This window comes from Lissotriton vulgaris, chromosome 2_2, assembly GCF_964263255.1.
Source record: "Lissotriton vulgaris chromosome 2_2, aLisVul1.2, whole genome shotgun sequence".
Classification (NCBI taxonomy): domain Eukaryota; kingdom Metazoa; phylum Chordata; class Amphibia; order Caudata; family Salamandridae; genus Lissotriton; species Lissotriton vulgaris.
The window spans coordinates 204,069,666-204,084,722 of record NC_141688.1 but is presented as its reverse complement, the minus strand read 5'-3'; the positions used below and the strand labels follow the sequence as shown (position 1 = coordinate 204,084,722).

At 41.8% G+C, this 15,057-nt stretch overlaps 1 protein-coding gene across 2 annotated transcripts in view; it reads right to left on the bottom strand.

The window, feature by feature from the left end:
• Positions 1–15,057, bottom strand: part of PAMR1 (peptidase domain containing associated with muscle regeneration 1) — a 306,588-nt gene that overhangs the window by 197,616 nt on the left and 93,915 nt on the right. For both annotated transcript variants that reach the window (XM_086959541.1, XM_086959540.1), the window contains exons 2-3: positions 3,385–3,561; positions 1,839–1,967 (exon numbers count right to left, since the gene is read on the bottom strand). In XM_086959541.1, coding sequence (XP_086815667.1) covers positions 1,839–1,967; positions 3,385–3,561 — 306 coding nt within the window. The remainder of the gene's footprint in view (positions 1–1,838; positions 1,968–3,384; positions 3,562–15,057) is intronic.

Genomic DNA, 15,057 nt, shown 5'->3' with positions numbered 1-15,057 from the left:
ACCTGTTCGCTTATAGAGCATGTCACTGCCTCATATGCAACAAATCAAACAAACCGCAACAGAGTAATACATGAAGAGTAAATAGCTTTCCACAAAAAAACTGGTTTCACCTCTCATTTTAAAGATTTTATTCGATTTTATTTTACTTTTGAGCCATATCCAACCTGTCAATGGACTTCACAATTGTAACCAGAAGTGATTGCAGGGAAAGAAGGAAGGACATTGCCATAACAAATTACAGCAATACATCTTGTAAATTGAAATGGTAAAGGTTTCATCCTCTAAAGCAAAGACAAGGCACCATTTTACTTGCAGCTTTGCTACTGTAATAATTCTGTGGACTGCACTTCTTACCCTTGTGTGACGTTACCTTCTGCTGAACAAAGTTAAAACATGTAAAAAGAAAAGGACAAAAATAGACTATACTGAGGATTACCGGTTTTATGGTATTTATTTTCTTAACATTTCCGTCTGTGTTTATGCATATTTATTTTAGGGTTTTTAGCTGTATTTATCCATATTTATTTTGTGTTTTGCATATAAATGAAGTTATAAAATTGTAAATTTCCGTATTTATTTAACTGATAGATGTGCAGTCATACTTTGATGTCTGTCGTGTTTTAGCTATTTGAGCTGCCAACATTATATAATAATATATCTACTGGTAAATACTAGCATTATATCACAAATGTATATTGACAAATGCCGTTATTTAAAGAAATTTCATCTTTTTTTAAAATTCTCATGTTGTTCATCTGCTCAGCTGTTGGGCTATAATTCATTAAAGACAGCACAAAGAGTCACTTAAAAGCAGCGCCCTTTTCTGTATTTATCCACTTTTAAAAATAAATAAATGCAGACAGAAAACACCTTGTTTTCTGCCTGTATTTATCTGTAAAAATGGAAAACAAGGGAGTCTTGTACAGGAAAATGCGCTCAGACATTCTTTCTACACCTTTTAGAACCATGAGCCACTTTTTTGTGTATCACCAAGTAAATTGTCTTAATTGGTTTTGATCCTATTAAAACCCTTGCTACCATCACACATAAGAATGGCAAAAAATGTGCTTCATTTTTGCTTCCTAACTGCTGAATTTGTACTGTTCGTTTACAGGTGTCTACATTTTGTTGTGGGTTAAAAAAAATTCCATCTTACAGTCTTTCCATTCATAGCTCTTAAAGGTCCTATAAGTGACCGTCAAGTTATTTCATATTTCTCATGAATTAAGCCTTTCAGTATCCAAGGCACCCAGGAGATGAATCCTATTCCTTGTATAACATGTACCACACCCCAGATGTGAGGCGTGTATCTTATCCGATGCATGTGAGAAAAAAAACTTGAAACTGTATCAAACATGCACAAAAAGGAATCATTGGTTATCTCAAGCAGGTGGCACAGCCATGAGCTAATGGATGGAAACATATAAAGTTATCTCAAGAAGGCAGCAATAGTCCAGTAAGCAAGCCCTTCCATGCATGCATGAGCCCTAGATATCTCAGACATGTGAGTACTGAGATCTCCGGACCTCAGCAGCTAGGAAGTGCAACCCCCAAAGTTATGTCACTAAGGGGAAGTAGCACATGCAACTTATGTCTATTAACACTGCCAGTGAGCTCTACATGTAAAGGCATTCACCTGAATAGGTGAGAGCTTTTAGCAACCTGAGTCAACCAACAGAACTCTCAATGTGTTCTGCATTCACCATCTCTGGTTTCATGTTGCACCTCAAGGCTGAACTCTCTCTGCAGGTTATTGTTCCATGTTATACCCACCGTCCTTCAGACACCTTGGCATGTGCTAGTTCCCGATAGACTACACAGACACAGAGTATACCTACTCATGCAGTCTCCGCCGTACCAGCCCCTCCAGCATTCAGCACAGTAGCTGCCTTTGATGTAGAAGGCATCCAGACTGCCTCCCCAGGATCCATTGTGACACGCCTTGCAGTTATCGAAAATGGTGCAGCCTGAAATCAGAAGAAAGACATAGCATCTGTTTCTCCACCATTTTGAATCTCCCGGAAGAGAAAAAAATCATCAAACATGTAATTGTAAGATATGCCACCAGAATATGGAACACCTCATAAGAAACTCAAGCACTTGTCTCAAATTAGTTTTTCATTTTATAAGGCCTGTAATGATTCTGTTAACTCATGCAGGGCTGTGTTATACTATGACAGACTATGCTATGAATGAGGTCTTTATATGTCACTACTTCTACTATTACCAATAAACCTTTGGTGCAGTTTGGTAGGTATCAGCTTGGTGAGGGGTTGGCACATCTTGGATCCTCTATTGTGCTTCTGTCTTATGATCCAAAGTCTCTTCCTACATATGGTTTGGTTGAGATTGTATTTGCTATTCAGCCAAAATATGTCCTACTTGGTCTAGTGTGTGATCGTCTTGTATTTGTTGTGTTAGGAATGGCAGTCTTCTGTTTCTCCTTTTGTACTTCATGTGATCTCCGTTCTTTCACTGCTAACTTATGGTTGAGTGTTTTTGTTTTGAGTCCTTCATAATTCTTGTGCGTTCATGATGTGGATGCATATTGCGTTATTGACACCGCTGAAGCTAGAAGCTACAGCCTCTCTAATACAGATCCAGCTCTAATGCAGCTAGCTCGAAGCACCAGTCGTCTATTGCGATTGAGTATATGGATCTCGAGAGGGGTGACAATTGTCGGTGAGATGTTGACACTCATATGCCGCAGTTATAGTTTGTATTACAGTGAAAGATAGTTTGTATCATATATAGATGTCCCCAGTTGCAAACGAACGTCCATGTATATTTGAGAGCCAGGTAGACAGGTAACTCTGTCACAAACATGATAGATTGACCCATATGCCTAACTCTTCATCAGAATCTTACATTTTTAAACACGCGGAAATACAGTCAGGACATTATTAGGAAAAAAGTAAATCATTCAAAACATAGATGGAACTTTAAAAAAATCTACAATGGGAATGTTGGAGTAGTATCCACTAAATTTTTAAGTACTTGACCCTAATTTAGAATTAATGAATGATACTACGTCCATCGGAGTGGTGGAGGACACGTCCGCAATCCTGACAGACTACTGTCCGTCAAATTTAGAGAAGATGCTCGGGCCAACAGGGGGTCCGTTGCTGGAAAACTTAATGCCCGATCTCTAATTGAGGCAGTGAACTGAAGTTTTGGTAGACCCTCCCATTTGCAACATAGTACCCTATCCACAACACTCTTTATTGGGATATTGTCTTATTAAGGGGCGATGAAGCTAAAGGACTCCTACACTATAGGTATGCATGGAATGCAGTTGGTAAATAACATATAAAGGTGACTGACATGGTGTGGCTATTGCTTCATAAGATGAGAAATAATGAAATCTTGTACAGAACCTCTTACCTGGGTGGATTAGGCAGGAATCACACTCGTTCTCTTCGTTCCGACAGCAGGGAATGGTGTAGCCCACCTTCTCCTTCCCTCCCGGGCAAATGCACTGAATCTGCTCATACTCGCAACAGTCACGGCACATGATATTCCACTCTGCGCCCGGGCAGTCCTCATTGATGACCGTGTATTCTGGAATACAAGCAAGAGCCTTAGTTTAATTCTAAGATGTTCACTACTATATTGGTCAACGATATAAGCACCAACATATCTAGCTCACATTTATTTAGATGTACCAATGGAATACAGTCAAAAAGCCATTTAGGTATCCAAGTTTAGCTGACATATACCAAACACCTGGTTTAGAAGTGTACGAAATTCACAGTAGAAGTACTTGCACTGATAAATCCAATTACTCCATGAAGAAAAAAAAGACAAAAGAAAGAAAAGAAAATAATGTCTTTGTAATAATTACAAGTCTCTTTTTCTGTCTATAGCATCCTTCCTTATGAAAATGCTTTTGGATAATTCCTTGTGACAAAGCAATATAGGTCTTATTAGAGGTACTCCTTATGCTTAGTGTATACCCAGTTGTACCCTACATGAATCTTTACATTACGAAAATGAATCTCATAGTTACAAGTGCAAATTCAACAACGATTTTCAGGTGTACTCCTCAAAACCTGCTACTGAAGTAAGTTTAGGTGCATATTCTCGAAAAGTCGATTTACCCAACTTGTGTCTGTAAAAAATGTACTTCCCAACTTATGGAATATTCACAACCCTTGTTAAGGTGGACTCTCAAATAGAGTACTATTTAATAACCAAATGACAATAAAATTACAAAACTTAAATAAGGTGAAACGTAGATATGCATTTTTGAAGTTTTAAGTAGTAATAGCACCAAGTAGCATAAAGTGCCAATGATCGTCAATGATCCCAGTAGACCAAGGTATGGGCATAATTTGACCGCAATGGAGCATGGGTCAGCTACACTAACCAGATTTGAACTAGTCAAAGATTTTTCCTTCTGACTATACCCTTTTAGCTCCCAATTCAACACAGGAAGATACTTCTAAGCCCCCTCAACTAGGGATTCACATGGGTCAGGCGGAGGCCAGCAGCAGGGTCAAGTTGCCCCTGATCAGTTGGTTAGTAACTGGAGAAGACCACTTGTAGATTGCTGTGCCTCTGTAGCTTTTACAGTAGGACAGCAGCCCATTTCCTTATCTAGGGCATAAGCTAGTGGGTAAGAAAGACCCTTCGGCGCAACCTAATCAGTAGGGTAAAGGTTCCTGGGGTTAATCCAACCCATTTTGGCCATTTTCAAGAGGCCACACTAAACCTGGGCTCATTGGGCTTGAAGTGTGGGGGAGTGCAGTATGGTAATCCGAACATCCTCCCACATCTAACACTAACATCCAGTTTCAGCCAGCCGCTGTACCCCAAATAAATCCAGAGACTGATGTCTGGTGGAACAAACCAGAGTTTATCAGCACACAGACAGTTGACACTCTTTTTTTTAAACATCTGTTTTTATTGATCTTATGCAAGTAGTAACACGGTAGCAGTTCTGAACATGCATTACCGGTGCAATTTTCATTAGTGTCACATATTTTACAAATATGCTCATGGTGCATAAATATCGCCCCCATCAACTGAATCAGAGTGGACAGCTGCTACTCAAGAATTTTTTGACATCCCGTTTCCCTTCCTTTTAAATGTATCCTCCAGTGTTATAAGAAAAACCAATAGACAGACGTCTGGTGAGACAAAACAGGTCCTTCAGCTGTCAGTGGATACATTGGAATGACATTGCACCCTGTTCTCTGTATTTCAAGCGTGTCCCCAAAGTGCTATGTGTAAATCCTAGAGACCTGTTTAGGACTCTTTGACACTCTAGCAGCATTTGCCATTGTAATGTCAAAAAGGTGGCTCACAGCACCTACTCTGAGTATTCTGGGAGGCTCAGAGAAATCATCTCTGCCTATTCAGGTTGGCCTATTGTATGCTTCTGGGAGGCCTTTCTCCCCTTTTTCACACCTATTCAAATGCTAATTACCTGCTTGCAGATGTAGGAGATTAAATGCAAATTAGCCTCTAAAAAACTTCACCTGGGGAAGATAACTTTCTAAAAAATGACCTGTCTTTAATATTTATGAAAACACCGACCACAACATTGAATTGGATTTTTAATAACTATTAAAACAAGCATTTGCAATGCAATAGGTCTCGCATTAGCAAAGTTTGAGCTATTGGTATTGTAAATGACAATTTTTTTTATTTATGTGATGGTTTTGAAAATAGCGAAATTAATAGCTTTGTCATTTACAATGCCAATACTTTTAACTTTTGCAAATGTGACACCTATAGCATTTGTAATGCAATATGTGTTGTATTTATGTGACTTAGAAGTATTGATATTACAAATAACAATTGTTTTAATTTTTTTTTAATAATTAATACTTAAATAAAAGTTGTTGTAATTTATAATGGCAATAGCTTAAACTTTTGTAAATAACTTTTGTGAAGATTATGTTCAGTGTATTTTATTGTGTCGAAAATCCAAGAACAGTAGTGAAATATTAACATCTTTTTGTGACAATTCTAATAAAGCTTGAAACATTGAGAGAACATATGTGCACCAATTGTTGTTGAATGGTTGCACAGATTGATGCTGTGGTGGCTCTGAGTGATGTTCTGGTTGCGACGAGTGATGCTGTGGCGTTCAGTGATGCTGTGGTAGCGCATAGTGATGCTGTGGTGGTGCTGAGTGATGCTGAGTGATGCTGAGTGATGCTGTGGTGATGCTGTGGTGATGCGATAGAGTGTAATTATGTGGCGTGTAATTATGTGGCACTGAGTGGTATTTGGAGTGAATGTTGCGTTGAGTGCAGTGTAATTATGTAGCATATAATTACGTGGCACTGAGTGGTATTGTGTGGAGTGCATGTTGTATTCAGTAGAGATTAATTGTGTGGCGTGTAATTATGTGGCACTGAGTGGTATTTGAGTGTTTGTTGCGTTGAGCGCTGTGTAATTATGTGGCGTGTAATTATGTGGCACTGAGTGGTATTTGGAGTGTATGTTGCATTGAGTGCAGTGGTATTATGTGGCGTTAAATTATGTGGCACTGAGTGGTATTTGGAGTGTATATTGCATTGAGTGCAGTGTAATTATGTGGCGTGTAATTATGTGGCAGTGAGTGGTATTTGGAGTGTATGTTGTATTGAGCGCAGTGTAATTATGTGGCGTGTAATTATGTGGCAGTGAGTGGTATTTGGAGTGTATGTTGCACTGAGTGCAGTGTAATTATGTTGTGTGTAATTATGTGGCACTGAGTGGTATTTGTAGTGTATGTTGCATTGAGTGCAGTTTAATTTGTGGCGTGTAATTGTGTGGCACTGAGTGGTATTGGGAGTTTTTGTTGCGTTGAGCGCCGTGTAATTATGTGGTGTGTAATTATGTGGCACTGAGTGGTATTTGGAGTGTATGTTGCATTGAGTGCAGTGGTATTATGTGGTGTGTAATTATGTGGCACTGAGGGGTATTTGGATTGTATGTTGCATTGAGTGCAGTGTAATTATGTGGCGTGTAATTATGTGGCAGTGAGTGGTATTTGGAGTGTATGTTGCATTGAGCCCAGTGTAATTATGTTGTGTGTAATTATGTGGCACTGAGTGGTATTTGTAGTGTATGTTGCATTGAGTGAAGTGTAATTATGTGGCATGTAATTATGTGGCACTGAGTGGTTTTTGTAATCTATGTTGCATTGAGTGTAGTGTAAATATGTAGCATATAATTATGTGGCACTGAGTGATATTTGGAGTGTATGTTGCATTGAGTGCAGTGTAATTATATGGCGTGTAATTATGTGGCACTGAGTGGTATTTGGAGTGCATGTTGCGTTGAGCGCAGTGTAATTTTGTAGCATATAATTATGTGTCACTGAGTGGTATTTGGAGTGCATGTTGCGTTGAGCGCAGTGTAATTTTGTAGCATATAATTATGTATCACTGAGTGGTATTTGGAGTGCATGTTGCGTTGAGCGCAGTGTAATTTTGTAGCATATAATTATGTGGCACTGAGTGGTATTATGAGGAGTGTATGTTGTATTCAGTAGAGTGTAATTGTGTGGCGTGTAATTCTGTGATACTGAGTGGTATTGTTTGGAGTGTAATTATGTGGCGTGTTATTATGTGGCACTGAGTGGTATTTGGAGTGTATGTTGCATTGAGTGCAGTGTAATTATGTGGCGAGAATTATGTGGTTTGATGTCATAATCTACCTTTTGCTCCTTAATTTGGAGATTGGTGCTTCAATGTCAAACAGTTCATCATTTACATGACTGCTACCATACAGTTGTTGGCGTGTTGAACAGGTTAACTATTCAAGTCTGCTGTTTCCGAGGATAAACTGGAACAAATGAAGTGAAGTTTTTGTCCGGATCGTATTAATAAGGCAAATGAGGAGATTTGTGATGTTTGATTGAAGGGCACACCGCTGGCAGTTATCAACTGTAATCTTCGTGAATTTGTAGTATGAGAATTCTCGCCCAATTACTAAGCCTTAGCAATGTTTACAGTCTCCCTCAATACAGTGTTATTAGTTTGAAAAATAAGTAACTTTTCACAGGCCAGCATCAAATCGCCCAATGGTTAAGCGCTGGTTAACCCCAATATCTCTCGCAAGCTCAATGCGCAAGCGCATTGACAGGCTCGACCTAAAAAATGGATGAATGAGTGAAAGGGGCAGATTGATGGCTGGATGAAAGGGTGGCAGATGCTTGAGTGAAAGGGTAAATGGATGGATGGATGAGTGAAAGGGTGGTTGGATGGATGAGTGACTGAAATGATGGATGGGAGAGTGAAAGAGTAATGGATGGATGACTGAGTGAAATGGTAGATGGATAGATGCATGGATGAATGAGTGAAAGAATGGATGTAAGGCTGGATGAGCAAAAGGGAGGAGGGATGGATGAATGGATGAAAGGGTGAATGGATAGATGAGTGAAAGAGTGGATGGAGGATGAAAAAAGAATGGATGAATGAGTGAGTGAAATGATGGAAGGATGAGTGAAAGGGTAAATGGATGGATGGATTAGTGGATGGCAACATTAATGGAGTGAAATGCTGAATTGATAGACGGAGTGAAAGCTGGATGGATGGATGACTAAAAGGATGGATTGATGAATGAAAGGGAGGGTACATGCATGGCTGGATGAAAGGGTGGGTGGATAGATGATGAAAGTGTAGATGGATGGATGGATGAGTGAGAGAAGGGATGGATGAGTGAATGGGTAAATAAATGGATGAGTGGACGGACGGATGGTTGAAAGGTGAATGATGAGTGAAAGGGTGAATGGATGAATGAATGGGTGGGTGGATGAACAAAAGGATGAATGATTGAATGGATGGATGAATGAAAGGGGCTGGGTATGTGAAAGGGTGGATGCCTGTGTAATAGGATGGATGGAGATATATGTTTGATGGATGGATAGGTTTGTAGATGGATGGACATACATAACGTAATGGTGATAGACTGAATATTGGATGAAAGACTGAACAGATGACAGAACCTAAAGTTGAAATGATGGATATCAGTGAGTGGTTGGAAGGATTAAGGATGAATGCATAGATGTTTGGATGGAAGAGTCAAGCATGCTCTTCTGGGGAGGGTCGTGGTGACTGGCTACACTTGCTTTGTGCCATAAAATCCTGGGTTGAAAGTGGGCGTATTTTAATTTACTGACTACTCCCTTCTTCATGGCACTCAGTAACAGAGGGATAGAGAGTTATTAGCTAGAGTCTTGAAATAGATAAACATGATGGTTCAGCGAGCCAGAGAAAGGAATACGAGAAAGACTGCTGCGGTAGATGGAGGGGGTTCACGGAAAGGGGGCACAGGTGGGTGACACAGATTCGGGATAGGCAACCCCAGGCAGAGAAAGGAAGGGTTGGACCGATTAGAGGGAAACAGGAGCTAGAAGGGAACAGTGATAGTAGCAGAGGGAAGAGGTGTTGTAAGAGAAAGAAGGTGGAAAGAAATGGAGATAGAAAGTGCGAGATAGAGGCAGCGAGAGAATGAAGTGGAGATGTTAAGAGAGGGTGGTAGAGCAAAAGAGATAGCGAAGAAGTGATAGGTGAATTGAACAAGAGGGAAACAGGTGCAAGAGGAAGGAGAGAAAGGGAGGGGAGGAAAGAATAGAGATGGAGCGAATGGGAGACAGAGAGATATGTAAACAGAAAGGGTGAGGTAAAGGGCGTTGCCAGATGAGAGAAAGATGGGGTCAAGGGGGAAAGTGAGAGAGGACAGAAAGCAACGGTAGAAGTGGTGATCGGGACATGAGAATGCCTTGAAGTGCAAGAGAACAAAAAGAGAGCGATTCAGACCAAGTTAACTCAATATAGTTAATGGCGGAAGAAAGGGGAGCTCTGGGCATAAAGTTAATAAAAGGATTGGGACTGTAAAGCGCAGCAATGGGCAACAGGATCACCACAGAGGCAGCGCAAGGGAGACACGGGTGATGGGACGTCAGTGAGCAGAGAGGGCGGGGAGTGCTCTCACCTGTGAGGTAATATAAATTTTGTGATCGATTGTGTCCCCTATCTTAGACCCCAACGACTCCGTGTACACGCTACAAGTACATGTATGTTCCCTCCCCTTCAAGCTATGAAGACGCAAATACATTTGCGTCCAACGTTAACATGTCCTCTTTCAGATCCACCATGAATGGGTCAAATAGTCCGTTCCTAAATATGCCATGCCAACGTCTTTATGTAGTGTACTTTACACGTTTTTCAGCTCTGGCGAAGTAGGCCCTGAATTCTGCCATCGAGCCTTTTCCTGCCTTCTGACTCTGAATCTCAAACCTGGGCTTGCATCTGTACCCGTGACCTCTGCCTTACTTCCTGTGCGGCTAACGGTGCTTGGCTCAGCCTGTTGCCTGCCAAGACTGTATTCAACCTTCGAATTATCTGCTCCACTCCTCGAAAATACATTCCTGTCTAGTAGTTTCATGTCAACATCCTTCCAGCTGCAGAGCAAAGGGCTTGCTTGGCCTCACTGTCTCTATGCAAGTAATTCATGGCTCTGTTTCCATGGTAGGCCCATGCCCTCCCTCGCATCTCATGCAGACACGTAGACGCTCATACACGCACTCACAGTCAGTATAGAATAGCCTCTTGTCCGAGAGACCTTTTCCTTCCAGATAATACAGTTCCTTAAACATGAGATACTAGATACGATTTGGGATTAGGTTGATCTGACATCCAGACATCTGTCTCCACATGTAGGGCTAAATGTCAAGTCCCCCTTCACCCCTCAAGTTACACGTACATTACACGTCATACTGCTGCGCGCGCATCTCTGCCATGTATTTTTGCTGACACTGCCGGATTCACTCATGGATCCGCCTACTTGTGACATCATGATAAATGACGTTCTTGTTCACGCCTTCATGCACGCCTATTGTAACGCCTTTTTGTATTACGTACATGCACTCTTATCTCTCTTCTCAGCTGTTACGCCTCCTGCATATGCCTTTACTGTAATGCATTGACTATATATATGAATGCCTGTCAATAATGTATTGTCGCATACTTGCATACTCGCATATTACCATTGACTCTGTCAGTCTGTCCCTTCCCGAACCTGCGTGGTGACGGAACGGTATGCCACCTTGGCTCGAGCCAATATGCTAATCACCCAATTCCTTTTATAGGAATAAAACCCTTTTGAGAAACCTCAAATATCACGGATTTTGCCTCTTATTTATTATGAGTTATTCTTATTGACTTTACCGCATAGAAATTCAGTACCAGGTAATTAATTTTACCACAAAATTGGCGCCCGAATAGGGAACCCTCCCCCCTCTCACCCGCCGGAGGTGCTTTGCAGGCTTAGCCCCCTGCCACAGCCGGACGGAAACTACGCGTACCCGCAGGATTTCCTGTATCTCCCTCAGGCCAACGGAGGTGACTGAGGCCGCGATCGACACCCAGACGAGGCGGTGAGAAGTGCGGAGGATCCCGACCAGAGCCTAGCTGAGAGAGCAAGATCCGAGGTATACGGAGGCCCACCAGGTTCCGAAGTTCCGAAGTATCTGCGTCACGAGTCGAGTCCGAATCCAGTCCGAATCCAGTCGAGTCCAGTCCAGAGTTTCCGAGGCCTTCTGTTTCCGTGCTTCCCGGTGAGTACCGTTGCTGGGGACGCATCTAGACGTGCGCATTAATTTGTGCCGGTCAAGACAGGTTTGGGTACACAGACCTGGTCTGCACTGTTTTAGACAGTGTATCTGTACTGTTTAGCAGTATATCCAGTCTGCACTGTTGAGCAGTGTATCTAGTATTATGCAGTTAGCAAGTTACATTCTAATTGTGATTGTTCATCTCAAAATGTTTTAATGTGTCTCAAAATGTCGTGGTATGAGTGATTGTTCGATCGTCATTATTGTGATTATTGTGTTCGTTGTGTTCATATCTGAGTAAGCACTAAGTAGCCAGATTTTTAAGATGCCGTTGTTCTCCAAATTAAGACAGATAAAGACTAGAAAAGGGGTACTCGAGGAAGCTGTTCCCATCCCACCTAGGGACACTCCAGGGTACTTTATGTACCACAAACACGGCCTAGATGCCGTTCTATTTCTCGATTTATGGGTGGACTACACTAAAGACCTAGCAGAGAATCAGAGGTGGCCCGCTGCAGGGACATGGGATTCAGAGTGCATCATAAGAGTAGAAGAAGCATTACGAAAAAAGAAAGCCAGACAGTCACAGAAAGATGCCATCGAATTATGGCGTAAAGAATCGCATAGGCGTACAGAAAAAGCACTTAGAAATGAAGAGAAAAGGAAAGAGGATTCAGACAAGGCCCAAGAAAACGTATTAGTTGAGGAAGGTATCCGAGTAAAAATAGAACAAGTAGACAGACAACTAAACACCCTTAGGAATGGTATGTATCCTCTCCTGGCCAAAGGTTTACCTAAGGCCACTCCGGAAGTACCAAAAGATCTACCACCTCCCATGCTCCCGACTAAAATGCATCCCAAAACCGCGAAGGACATTTTCCTTTCTTCCTATCTAGATGATGTAGCGCCCGCATATGCTAATGCCGCACCGCCGCGCACACCTCCTTCTGGCGGCGCTCGACCCCGAGACAAGCAGCCCCTACCCCCGCGACAAGCTACTCCTCCACCTCTTCCTCCCGTTCCGAATGTCCCTCCTGGTCTTCCTCCCGTTCTTCCAGCTCTTCCCGCACCCATTCCTCCCACTTTACATCCGAACAACCCCTTCGGAGGCAGTGCCTCAGGAGGCGCGTCCGGAGGGGCGATAGGTTTCCAGACACCTCCACAAGTACATAGATTGACTTACAGGGATCTAGCACAACAACGTACACCTCGATCAGCCGATTTCGATATAATAAAAGACCGTCTTGGGGATTGTAGATATGATCCAGTACCCGGTAGAAATGATGAAAGACTAATACTAGCATCAGTACGACTAAGACGGGTCACCAACTTTTTGTTGACCCTACCCGAATGGTTGAACATCTAGACAGAATATATCATTTTGTCCAAACAGGGCAGGGATCTGAAAGTATTAAGGAAGCCATGGCTCACCAGAAAGTTGACATTCAAGCCAAGATATTACGGTTCTTCATAAACTGCTTAATAAGAGAACAAGATAGGCCGGGGATGGACCCGGAGGAAATGAAAGCACTTCATAGATGGGGTCAGAATATAGCAGACGGGAGCCATGATAAACAGAATAGTATAAAAAACATGTATCAAAGAATCAGAAGCGTAGTAATAAAAATACATGAAACAAGACCGATAGAACCAGAAAATGAATCAGACAAGTTTGAGTCCTCAGAAGAGGAGCCATCAGAAGAAGCTACAGGACAAACACAATTACCAGTTAGAGAAATGGTAGCATATGTAGGTAAAGGAAGACCCTTTAATAATTCAATGCGCCCAGTGCGTCCAGAAAGTAAAAGAATTTTTCAAGAAGCCATGTGTAACCCAAGAACTCCTGAACACTTATTTCAAGCTACTGATAACAGACTTCGAGAACGAATGGGGTACCATGTACTAGATTCTATGGATGAACAAGAATTAGCGAGGTCAGCAGTACAATGGGCTGACAGCCCCGAGAAATATAGTGATGATGCGTTAGCACACACATTTTTGAACATGACACCAAGTGAACAGCGTTTAGCTGGTACATACATGATACAACACCTACTTCTATTGTTTAGAAGCCAACATTCCGATCCAGGCCCCCTGCCTGATATATTAGCAGAACTACTCATGAATAAGTGGAGAGGTCTAGGTACCGATCTAATTAAAGTAATTCTAGAACAGCGGCACAGATATAGTGCCTTCCTATGTCCACAATCTGATTCAGCACACTCCATGGAAAGAAAAATGTATTACCTGGATAGACAGAATCCGTTACGAGAAGTGCACCCAGTTCAGAATGCCGATAATACACTTAGACGTGTGTTTGTGTTCACACCCATAACCAAAATAGAATTATTGGAAATGAAGAAACTAGTACCTAGCCATGATAAAGATCCCGCAGGTTTTCACCGTGAAATAAAAGACATGTTACTCATGGGTGACTATACTTACCCCGACCTTATGAAGATATTGAAAGTACTACTGCCTCCTGGTATTTATGAGAAACTTAAAGAAAAAGAATGGGAAGTGGGAAATGCAAAGATTGATTGGACTGCATTAGAAAACGAAGAAAATACTAGAATTCCAGGCCAAGGGCTTGGGGAGAAGGTTAAAGCATTACCAGGATTGTTAGTACAAGTGTTGCCACGTTTATTGAGTACGAAAAAGGAAGACTGGGGTGCAATCTCAGCCTGTAAACAGAAACCCGATGAAGACACTAGTGATTTTTATACTCGATTTGAGAAATGTTTTGGTATTAATAGCGGCCTGAAACCAAGTAGCGAGTCATATCCACACCTTTTTGTAACGAAATTAGTTGAGAATTCACTGCCCCAGGTTAAGAACAGAGTACTGAAAGTCGAAAGCACTTGGCAAGCTAACACCCCTTCACAAATGTTACAAATGTTACAGTACCACCAGAATAGAATTAGAGAAGAACAAGAACATGAACAAAGACGTATGAAAGACACGAAAATGAAAATGTTAGTTGCCCAGTCAGTTCCTGCTGATGGTCACAAAAAGGGTGCGACCCAGCCTAGTAATTCGACGGCTCCTGTTAAAGGGACATGTAACTATTGTAAACAGCCAGGTCATTATGTAAATGATTGTGCAGTTCTGAAACACAATATCTCCACGGGTAAGACCAAGGAGAGACCGCGCGTACCTAGACAAGATCAGGCCCAGCAACAAGCACCACAGAATATACAACATATTCCGCCTATGCCAGCTTCATCACAAACTGTAGCAGTGCCACAGCAACAGCATATTACTGCAACACAGAACACGACACAACAGATGTACCAGTATGCACAGAATGACTACCCCGATTATCAGCGGTACACATGAAACAGCCTAGAGAGGGAGTTTGGCTTGCCCCTTATTGAAGTTCCTGTAGATCAAGAGGGTCCTTATGTACACAGTCAAGTGTTAGGAAAAGACAGAAAGTTTTTAATTGACACAGGGGCAAGCAGGACCACAATCAGTCACAATGAGGTTCCAGGGGCACC